General features: G+C 39.1%; 1 protein-coding gene across 1 annotated transcript in view; it reads right to left on the reverse strand.

The window, feature by feature from the left end:
• LOC138030011 (uncharacterized) overlaps positions 1–8,540 on the reverse strand; it is a 137,279-nt gene extending 128,739 nt beyond the window's left edge. The window contains 1 exon segment of the mRNA XM_068877864.1: positions 8,309–8,540. Within this exon segment, the coding sequence (XP_068733965.1) occupies positions 8,309–8,363 (55 nt within the window). The 5' untranslated portion in view covers positions 8,364–8,540.
• Positions 8,541–12,500: the final 3,960 nt, after the last annotated feature.

The following is a 12,500-nucleotide window of genomic DNA, read 5'->3' on the forward strand; positions in this document are numbered from 1 at the left end:
TCGATAAAAAAAAGATAGAGATGGGGATGCAAACTCTCTCAACGGTGAGAAACCTGTCGAAGAAAATTAACCATTAAAGAAAACAACCGACTCTTGTTTATATGCACAAAACATCAAAGCATAAATTCTACGAATACCTATTTTACCTTCAAATGCCACTGCATAACATTTCAAATTCCGTTTTCCTTGAATCTTCCATTGCATGTGTTACGTGTGAACCTAGGCAGTTACTAGTACTAGCTTTAACATAAATGGTTCCTGGTTAACCCAATTTATTACCCCGACTACCCAGTGCGAAGATTGTTTACATTACTCATTAACACGAAGAGGGATAGCTTTGGATTTTTCAACAATATATCGCTTTAATCTTACCCAAAATCATTCAGGTGGACAAAAATTCATATTTATGACCAATTTCCTTCGCTTTTTGTTTCTCAGCATTACGATTTGCAACACTTCAGGTTCGCATGTTCATAAGTTTGTTTATACATCTAAAGCCTGCCGCACACGGTGAGGAAAGTGCTGAGCAAACTGCCTCACGAGGCGGTTTGCTCAGCCGTTTCCTCACGTGTGCGGGGAACTTTTGGTGAGAAATTAGCCTCGTGAGGCCGTGAGGATAAAATCAAACATGTTTGATATTTTTGGCCTCGCGAGACAAATTCCTCAATGTGTGCGGCCATCGTGAGAATCGGGCTGAGCTTGGTTTAATCAAGCAGCCAATAAAAATACATGGCATACTCACGTGACTCCAGCGGTTCAGGATGGTGTCGGAGAAGAAATTCCGACGTCACTGAAGTCACGTGAGAATGCCAGGTATTTTTATTGGATGCTTCATTGACCAAGCTCAACTCGATTCTCACGATGGCCGCACACAATGAGGAATTTGCCTCGCGAGGCGAAAAATATCAAACATATTTGATTTTTTCCTCACGGCCTCCCGAGGCGAATTTCTCACCCAAAGTTCCCGCACAAGTGAAGAAACGGCTGGACAAGCCGCCTCATGAGGTACTTTGCTCAGCTCTTTCGTCACCGTGTGCGGCGGGCTTAAAGCCTGCCGCAGACGGTGAGGAAAGTGCTGAGCAAACTGCCTCACGAGGCGGTTTGCTCAGCCGTTTCGTCACATGTGCGGGGAACTTTCGGTGAGAAATGAAAAATGTTGGTTATTTTTTCGCCTCGCGAGGCAAATTTCTCATTGTGTGCGGCCATCGTGAGAATCGCGTTGAACTTAGTCAATCAAGCATCCAATAAAAATACATGGCATTCTCACGTGACTTCAGTGACGTCGGAATTTCTTCCTCCGACACCATCTTGTACCCCTGGAGTCACGTGAGTATGCCATGTATTTTTATTGGATGCTTGATTAAACCAAGCTCAGCTTAATTCTCGCGATTGCCGCACACAGTGAGGAAATTGTCTCGCAAGGCCAAAAGTATTAAACATGTTTGATTTTATCCTCACAACCTCGCGAGGCGAATTTCTCACTACAATTTCCCTGCACACGTGAGGAAATGGCTGAGCTAACCGTCTCGCGAGGCAGTTTGTTCCGCTCTTTCCTCAAGTGTGCGGCAGGCTTAATAGATGTTTACGTTTTCAATTTCAAACTCTGTTTTGATTCGCCATTCTACCCCACAGTAGTTCACCCTGAAGTCAAAATAGATACGTTTTGTTTCCGAGGAAACGAAACATAAATAGGCGCTCGAGAGGTGTATGTGACTACTGCGGAGATGTACAAGGGAAATATGGAAGAAGACACATATTTTTTTAAATATTCTGTTATGTGAAAAGGAGTAGCCGAACTCTGGGAATGATTCCCACCTTTCATATCGATAGTTACTAAATTTGAGTAAAACCAAGGAACTTGTCATGAAAGGAAGAACAACTTTGCCCTCTCCTGATGTGAAATTTTCGATACCAAACGTATGTCACATCTGAAGATTCTTGGAGTGACATTTCAGGATTTTCTTACCAACCGGGATAAGCATTTTGATGACTTGATGGACAGAGCTCTTAAGCGTATGGATCAGTGGGTGCAAAAATAATGGTTGTAGTATTTTCGGCCTTCATTATCTTTTAACTTTCTTATTATGTAACTCTTTGCTTACTGTATCCGAGTTTAGGGTGTTGCTGCTTATAGTATTTGAGTCAAATTGACAGGCTACAGAAAAGGGAATTGAAATTTGGGTACATAGAGTATGTAACATCTATCAATCAGATTATTAAAGATAGGGATTTGAGCCTATGGAGTAGTATTGTGGATAATCATTAAGTAAAGTACGATCGTCCAGATCAAATGCTGCGACTGCCAGGTCACTTATATCGGTAAGACCGGCAGAAATTTGAACACTAGACTGACTAAACACAGACGAGCGACGCGGAACCGTGACATCCACAATAACATTGCCCAACACCATCTACAGGCAAACCACAGAATCGACTGTGACTCTGCTACATGTGTTACCTGCAGCACTAACTACTACCAACGGATCGTACTGGAAAGCTGGTTTACTAACTTAAAACAGACACCAATAAACCGACGCCTACAACTTCCCGCACCGTACAAACGACTCAGCTACGACATCAACAGACAAACAACACACTGATTTACTCTCACAGCACCGCCCAACGTATTCTACAATACACGTACAGACCTTTGACCTATATATGGATCGAAACACACCTATCACTGTTTAGTCTTCCCAGCCAAGTACATCTAGGCTCAACCGACAATCGACCAATAACATCACGAATAAATTGACCAATGACATCTACGACCGGAGTTCTTATAGTATCTACTGACGTTACACAAATCACTTAAAAAACTCTGAAGATGACTTCCGCTCAGGTTGTCGAAACATCAGTCAATGTCATATCAAACAGTCCTTCTCAGGATTACACTCACCCGGACGATCGTATTTTACTTAATGATATGACTCCTGGGTTCAAATTATTTACAATTGTGGATAATCCCTCGCACCCTCTGCAGGATCTTCTCCCACCACATAAAAGCAGAGCTTTGCGTAGTAGATCCCATCCCTTCCACATCCCAAGTGTCAAAACGGACAGGTTTAAGAAATGTTTTGTATTTTAATACATTTGTAACTAACATTTTACAATATGCTGTAAGTCTTAACGTTTGTTTGATGACTTCAATAAAGACTCTTCTTCTTCTTCTTCTTCTTCTTCTTCTTCTTATTATTATTATTATTACTATTATTATTATTATTATTATTATTATTATTATGACGCTTACGCCCTGGCAGATATTACACTGCATTTAAACCAAAGAAGCGAGCCATAGCCAATGGCCGAAGGTCCTTTGGGTCATACCCTCTTGCTTAGTTTTCCAGAACCTTTCTTAGGATCCTTGCTGTTCCCAACAAGGCTGTTTTCTGCAAGAGTCCTTTATTGATAGCAATCCCTAGCTTCGCAAGCCATCCATCGAACCTTTTGCTTACTCCTCCAAGTGCACCAACAACTATCGGTACGACCTCTACATGTCTGATCCGCCATATATTCTTGATTTCTCTCTTTAGCTCCTGATACTTCTTAAGCTCTTCACCGTTCCTTTTCATGCACCCTGTGGTCCCACGGTGACGCAATATCCACAACGATTACCTTTTTATTTTCCTTTTCTACAACAACAATATCTGGTTTTCTCGCTGCGAAGATATGATCCCACTGAATGGGCATGTCCCACAAGATCTTAAAACTTTCGTTTTCCACAACCCTTTCTGGTTGGTGCTCATTCCATTTCTCACTTCTGTCTATATCATAGTTACAACCGAGTTTCCAGTGCACCAATCTCGCAATATTGTCATGCCTTCTCTTGAACTCTTTCTGCGCAAGTTTGTTACATTCACTAACAGTGTCATTTATTGTTTCACCCTTCTCACCACACAATCTACAAAGTGGGGAATCCACTGACTTGTCGATGTTGAACTTGACATAATTCGTTCTCGGTGCCTGTTCTTGGGCTGCAAAAATAAGTGCTTCAGTTCCGATTTCTAAATCACTTTTTCTAGTCCATTCCCACATCTTGTCTTTGCCAACTGTCTCCGGCATATCACGCAGGAATTGGTCATGCTCTTTTTTCTTCCATCTGTTCAAGCTAGCATTGTGTCTTTCTTGTTCTTTTCCTTTGCTTTATCACTGTTCAAAATTGCTACCCCCTTACTCCTGCCAACACTCTTTCGTTTGAATTCTTTAGATACCATGCAAGATTATTTTGCTCAGCCTTCACACATATTTCGCAGCTAATTAGGCCTCTTCTTTCTTTCTGTCGTGATAAATACAACCTGTCTAAATCACTTTTTGGGTGTAGGGCCCCATTTAGTGACATCGTCTTCCTGGTTTTTCTATCCAGCTCCTTTAGTTCTTCACTCTTCCAATCTATCACACCGGCGCTATACCTTAAGTTTGCAACAGGCTATGTGTTGACAGCCATGATCTTATTTCTTCCACTCGACTTTGTCTTTGACACTAATTTCAGCGTCCGTTTATATTCCTTTGAAACTAAGGCTTTCATTTCCTTCTCCTTCAAATGATCTGCTTCCAGAATTCCTAGGTACTTATACCCATTGTCGTCGATCTCCTTCATAACTTACCCGTCTTATTATTATTATTATTATTATTATTATTATTATTGTTATTGTTATTGTTATTATTATAGTTTCTCGACATTCACATGCAATAGATCGTTTTCAAAGTAACGCAAAAACAAAAAATAAATTCGAAATCGTTCAATGAAAATGGCCAAAAACTTGAAATGTTGTACGGAAGAAATCTTTTAACGACCTCTCCGCTTTTCAGGTCTGTGCAGTAAATCGTTTCTTAGTTATTTGTCGAAACGTTTCACGCAACTTTATTAGACTGCTCGCAGTCCCTTCTGAGTTAGTCGAGCCGCCTTCTTTCACAATACAATACAATACAATACAATACTTTAGTCCCTGCTCCGAATCCATAATTAAATTCCCCCTTCAATTCCACGCACGAAGCGTCGTTAAATTACCGCAAGCATAATTGAACATCTCCCTTCCCTTCGGCTGCATTTCTACCATCTAGATAAACTAGTTTAAATAACACAGTATGGAGATGCCATGTCAGTGCCATGCTGTCAAAGTGGTCCGCTTCAGTTTGCGATAGAAGCGCTTACTTTTCGCTCATGAGATAAAAGATATGTTTATGAACACATCTCCTAATGTACTTGAAAGGTTCAAACTGCTAAGATTCATAGGGATATACATTTTTTTCAATTAGATAACTTTTTATCACACTGCCATGTAAGGTGACAATTCGGAAATTCAAAATGCTCTAGACGTCACGGAACTGGAAACTCGAAAAAAGAGTTATTTCAGAAGACCTTGCGAATTTGATGAAGTCACTGTGAAAACCATCTATAATTGACTATTACGTGCTACTTGACATTCCAATGCTTTTGTTTATCGCGCAAACCGGCTCAATGTTCCTACAACAGGTGAAAGAGGCTCATGTTTTCCCTCAATGGGCCTTGCTTTCCTTCAACGGCTTCGCTAAACTCGGAAACTGGCTAAATTGGTCGGTTAGAAACAAAATATGAAAACTGCGAAAAGTAATTGTTTTAAGACACAAAAAACCTCACCTCAAGTATCTGGCTGCCAACCACGATTCGTACATCCTCACGAAATATCAGCAAATCATCGTACTGTTTGCAGAGTCCGAACTTTGGCTCTCTATGTATAAGGATAAGCTCCACAGTATATTCGATTTTTACATTCTCACTTTCGATAAAACTAACACGATGGCAAAAGTGACTACGCGCATGCATAGTAGTCACAATTAAAAATGGTTATTACATTGAAACAAACTAAAAATGCTTAAACTCGGGCTATAAAAGGAAAGAAGATGCTTAAATATTGTAGCATGTAACCGTAACTGTTACACTATTACAAAATCATATTAATTATGTTCGAGACGCTGATATTGAAGCGCTCGGGATTGACACAATGCATTTAGGCAACACCGTTTAATATAGTCTCATGGCCTGCAACTGAGAATTTCGAGAATTCAATATCGCGATTATTGTTTTGTTTGTGTTTATGTCCGAAATACATCTATTGCCGTAGAGCACTTCCTGTGTCTCTTTTAAAACTTGCTCATGCAGGGTAACTGATCGATGAAACTGACAATGGCAAGTGCGCTCTGTAGAGGAAGCAAGTCCACAACTGATGCCAAGTCGTCCAAAAGCTAGCGATATCAGAAACCACTAACTCCGTATGATCTTTTATAACTCCTTTCTTTTCTGTTTGCTCGGTTGTTTGTTCTCACCTTTCGGGACGAAGAACATCTGAAGGACATATATGAACAGTTATCTGTGGCGTTGCTGAAGTCTCTTGTAAAATAATACATTGGCCAGAAAAGATCAAGTTGATTCACTAACAGAGCCAATAACAGCTTTATATTCCACTGACATTATACCCTGCGAGCAGGGTCTCTTTCGATCTTCCTAAACAAGTCGAGAAGAGGAAAAGAAACTCTGCCAGCCTCCTCGAAATTTCGTATTGATTATGCCCTAAAAAGTCAAATGTGTTCTGTGTCAGGCACCCGTGACCAGTAACCACAAAACGAAAATAAACAGTCGGAAAAATTCGAACAACTCTAGCAAACAAACGACAATCAAGGAATCGTTTAATTGGAAACTCAAGATAGTTCATGCTCTCAAAATGCCATTCATTTTTTTACTGACAAATTTAAGCCGCTGTTACACGTTTAATCTTTTAGCTGAAACTTCTGTGCAACGGCGCTGCAGAACAAGTTTCAGGAGGCATTGCACCGTGTAGCATGGTCGGTTTCGTGAAACTTTTTTCAACTTCCGTTGCGAGAAAAGTTTGAAGTGAACTGAAGTGAGGTTGAGCTATTAGTCTCTCCCCTCGGTGTTTCTGAGGACTAATTTACAATGCCTTTGTGGGAGACTTTAGCCAGATTGCTTGTTACGCAGTTAACAATTAACTTTAGGAAGTGAAAGATGCCCCGTCCAGATAAGGTCAGGCCAAAACACCGGGGACTACGTCCCGAAAGGTAGAAACGCTTTCTTGCAACGGTCGCTGCAATCGCAGTGGTGATAAAAACTGGAGTTTCAGCGTGTAACACCACTTAGTGAAACCGGTCTTGCTCGGTATTGTTACGCTATGTTGCGTAAGCCAATCAGAAATCGGCTAAGGCCATGTAAACAACATTTCGAGACCAGTTTTAACGTTCTTGAACGAGTTTCGACTTTTTATGTTACACGGTGCGACGCTTGCTGCAACTTTTTTTGCAGTACCGTGGCATAGAAGTTTCAACTAAAAGTTTCAACGTGCAACAGCGGCTTTAAAATTGCAATGCACGCTGTTGTAAATTTCAAAATATTGATTACGCGTGGTGATAGATCACGCAAAAAAAAAATAATAATAAAGTGAATAAATAAAAAAAGCAGGTTTGACAAGTCGAGACCGGGCGGACTCTTCCGTTTCTTTTGATAAGCGACAAATCAGAGAAAGTCGAGGCGGCTGGCAGAGTCTTCTTTTCTCATCCTGACCCATCTAGGAAGATCGAAAGAGACTCTGCTCGCGCGGCACTGGCATTGCCCTTTTTAAAGTGAGTTTTGTGTATCAAGAAAGTAATTTACTTTGAATTTCTCGATCAAATTAAAAAGGGAAAAAAAGCGGAATGTTCAGAGCTATCGTTATGCGGCACTAGGACCTTTGGAGGAACACGTTAATAAGACATAAATGTTGGGTCCTTACACTCTTAGCACATTGTAGTAGCCCTTTAAGTGACTTTGTATGTTTTGTTTCAGGAACTTGCCAAAAACTGTTCTGGCATTTATATTTCCTAGCAGGATTAAAACAACTTTTTATTTATAGAAAAGATCGTGCTATCTTAGAAAAGTGGATGTAATGTTTACCAGTTCCGCAACATTCCGAGATCGAGTTGATAAGCGGCAGTTGCACGAAAATACTAAGCCTTTCCTTTGTTACTTTCTTAGTGTTTTGAGTATAATTAAACTGTTAAAATTGCTAGCTGTGTTTTACGAAGTCTCAAGATTTTCAACAATAAAGACACAAAGACCCATATTAAGAAAACTTAACACTTTCAGCTGTGAAAACAAGGACGTGTTTATATATCCGCTGACTCAAATAATGCTGTAATTAATTGCCATGATGTACGTTAACTGAAATTAACAACAGCTAGCCGTTACATAATTTTAATAGTATTAAGTACTGATCTTGTTAAGCGTACAAATTTCACTCAAAGAGATGAACAAGTAATAAAGACAGTTATATTTGCTTACCTTGATAAAGCCAACAAATAATACAGATGAGACTTGACGATCCAAGCTTTGCCATTACAGCAGAAGATTGAGTTTTGGAATTTTGTGCCACGGTATGTTTATTTTTACCAGGCACGATAAGAACTTGAATGAAGCATTATGAGTGAAATTAAACAATTCCCTTTATGCCTGTGTTTGCAGCTGGTGCTACAGTAACCTGTGATCAAGCGTACTTTTCTTGAGACAGGCCGCTAAAAAGTACGCCTGATACAATTTCTTAACGAGTCGTCTGCCGCCCACCTGTCAAGAGTGATGTTATCATGTGTCATGCTATAAATGTGAGCCAATCAGATTTTACCGGAAATTACCTTCACGTTGCGATTCAAGGAAAGACGCGACGAAACCAAAATAGCACTCTGGCTTTGATGTCTGCAATCAAAGCTATTTCTGCAAATCGGAACGGAAAAACGGAACGGAAAAATAACGGAAATCACTCAAATAATAAACTGAAGTCTAATACGTTTCTTCGCGGATATTAAGACCGTTGGGATCGTTTCCTCTCCTCTCCCCACAACATCTCCAACGACATGCAATTAATTCCTATCGAAAAAATATTTTCTAACAGAGACTCGATGCGTAAGGCCAGGGAAGCTTTTTAATTTGAAAAGGCAGGACAATTGATCCCAACGGTCTTAATATCCGCGAAGATTTAGATTTCAGTTTATTATTTTGAGTGATTTCCGTTATTTTTCGATGACTCTTAGTATTTAAATTCAAAATCTTTGTAACTGCCATGTTTTATCACATTTTTTCCAGTATTACGTCAACCTCCATTTACTATATATATATATATATATATATATATATATATATATATATATATATATATGTACATAGAAGCAATTCAATGATGTAAACTCTCATTGTACCATGAAGGCTGGTTTGGCCAGCCGAAATATTGTACACCAATAAAATCAAATCTACGTTGTATCTGCTCTTGCTTAAAATATTTAGTTTCTCACCTTGAAAAGGGCCTTTGAAAAACATATGCCCCTGGTCTTATTTTTGGAATTTTACGGTATTCAGAAACAAACCACCATTCCAAAGAGGCGCAAGATGTTACCAATTACTCTGCCACTGTATAAATCACTTGCTTGTTTCGGGGTTTGCCTAAAATCAGGAATCCGGAAGCTGAAAAGGAATCCGGAATAAGAATGTGCAATACGAAATTCGGAACCCGGAACTAGCACTTGAGCCAAAGTCTTTTTAAAATGATCGAGCATCTTGCAAATGTTTACTTTATTTTCACTGAGTAATCTGTCACATGCTCACTCCTTTTGGGAGGTGATTCATGTTCCAACCTTGAAAGAAGCGCTTTGAGTGAAGAATTCCTTGTATCCCTGTCTGCAGCTGGTGCTACAGCTGACTAATTGTTCCTGAGATAAGATACCGTAAAATTCCGAAAAAAAAAACCCTCCATGTATAGGCCCCTCTGAAAATAAGTCCCTCAAAAACAAAGTGAAACAAAACAAAGACGGTACATTTACTTCCAACTATAAGGCTAGCCCAATCGATTTGGAAACGCAATATTTTATTTTTAGGATTGAACCAGTGAGCAGCACGTCTACAAACGCTAAGAGTTGGAAAACGATTTATTTTATCCTATGCGTTTCGTGTGACTAACGCACACTTCGTCAGGGATGTTTTACCATACAACAATACAGTTATAATATATATATATATACAAATGTAAGAAGGAAAGTGTTACTAGTAACACTTTCCTTCTTACATTTGTATTTTGCTCTGCAAAATTCTTGCATTGAGCACTCCAAAGATAAGCGAAGCAACTTCATCTTAGTCTATTCGTTTATATATATATATATATATATATATATATATATATATATATATGTATATATATATATATATATAAACGGAAAGTTAGCCAGGCAGTGTTTTATGCACCTGACGAGAGAGGACCATCAGGCCCTTTCGAAACAGATCTGTAGTGTTTTAATTTTCCTTTCCTACGCAAGTAATTATATATATATATATATATATATATACCTACATAAGAGACTAAAATATATTTTTACATTACGTAACCCTGCACCTATAAGAGCAGATTTGCATGTAGGAAACAGGAGGAAAGGTAATAATAATAATAACTTTATTAACGTGTCAATCGTTCTAGGTTTTACAAGTAAAAACTAATTGGGGACACCTACGTAAAACTAATTAGACTAAGCTGATAATAATAGTAATAAAATAATAGTAATAAAACTATGTACAAACAATATAAAATTAATAAAAGCTAAGTTTTACATAACTTGCAGTTTTCACAGTTATTTTTCGACGTAACATTTGATAAGTCAAGGGCCCTGACTTGATTTTTAAATGCAATTAAAGAGTCAGCCATTTTAATCGATTTGTGAAGCTTCGACCAAATGTAAGGTCCCATGTACCTTAAGCTATGTCTTCCATATGTAACGGTGTTACATCTTGGTAAGGAGAAATCGTCTGTATTCCTAAGATTGTACCTACTCATGTCACAACTAAAAAGTTCAGAAATATATGATGGAACTAAATTAGTCTTAACTTTATACATAAATATGGCCATGTCCTGGAGCGTGCGATTACATAACGTTGGAAGTCTTGCTTTCTCTAGAAGTGCTAGTCTTGTCACAGTAAATAGCTCTCAATGCTCGCTCCTGCAACCTTTCAAGCTTTCTCTTGTCTGACGAGCGACAATGGTGCCATACTATATGACAATATGTAACCTGAGGTAAAATAAAAGCTTTGAAAATTCTTAATTTAGCTTCAGTAGGTATCAAGTTCCTAAACCTCATAAGTACTCCTACTTTTCTTGTCCCCTTAGTACAGATGTTGTTAATATGCTTAATAAAGTTCAATTCATCATCAATTGCTACTTCCAAAAGATCAATCCCAGGACTTGATTTTATATTAGTGTCCTTTATATTTAAGTTCATTTCCTTTTTCTTGTATCTTGATCCCAGACTCATAGCTTGAAATTTATCTTGGTTACACTTGAGTAGGTTTTGCTGATACCATTCAGAGGTACGGGTGCCCTCATCGTTCAGGATTGTTTCTACATCCTCAATCTTCTCTCCAGAAGAGTACACTTGGTAGTCATCAGCGTACATGGCAAGCCTACCCGCGTGAATATTCTGAACAAGATCGTTTTGGAATATGTTCCAAAGTAGTGGCCGTAGGTTTGATCCTTGTGGACAGCATCTGCTTGCTTCTCTCCATTCACTGAAAACTCCTGAACTCATCCGCACCCTGTTTTTTCTTTCTGTAAAATAACATCTCATCATGTCTATCGCACTTTCAACAAAGCAATCGGCAACCATTGTTTGATCCTTTATGTCACTGCCACAATTTTCCAAAATTATCGCACTGTCATCAACATCCTGTGTTTTAGAGTCTAGAAAAGGCTTGAAAGCGTTATAGAACTCTCTTGGGTTTTGATTCATCTCTTCTGTCTTAGATTTCCGGTACTGCTTTAATGGTCTTCTCCTAAGCTTCGTAGCAACGTTCCTCCATTTCCTTTTCAATTGCAGATTGACCCAGTGCAGTGTGGCCCAGTGTTAGAGTGCTTGCCTTGAGATCCGGAGATCCCGGGTTCAAGACCCGCTCTGACCACTCGTTGAATTTGATCCTGGTAGTCCCTGGTTCAACTTCCCAGCTGCACTTGTAAATAGCCAACTTGTTTTGCCTCTGGCCAGTTGGGATTCTTAACAATTGTTGTTGTTTCGTTGTGTTTTATTGGCCCTGAAAAGCTCCTATGGGGAGCGGTCAATTAAGTATGTATTGTATTGTATTATTGAAATTCTTGTCTGTTGGATTTTTCGCAAACATCTTAGAATATTTTCTCTTCTTTCTAATTGCATCCTTCCATTGATCTGTCATATAGGGAACGTCCTTCAGTCTGACTCGTTTTTTCCTCAAAGGGACATGCTCCTGTAAGACGTCATTTAGAAGCGCACTCCAATAAAAATACTGATCGTCGATGGAGTCAAATATTTCACCAACATGCCATGGGGCGAAACTTATGTCTTGCAACAGCATAGCTTCATCAATACTTTTGTAACTTCTAACAGTGATAACCCTACTTGAATGATGAATCGCTCTCTCTCTGATAATTCCGTAAACCATCGGGTGATCACTTATACCAGGCTCGTAAACATTC

Source organism: Montipora capricornis, chromosome 13 (assembly GCF_036669925.1).
Source record: "Montipora capricornis isolate CH-2021 chromosome 13, ASM3666992v2, whole genome shotgun sequence".
NCBI classification, from domain to species: domain Eukaryota; kingdom Metazoa; phylum Cnidaria; class Anthozoa; order Scleractinia; family Acroporidae; genus Montipora; species Montipora capricornis.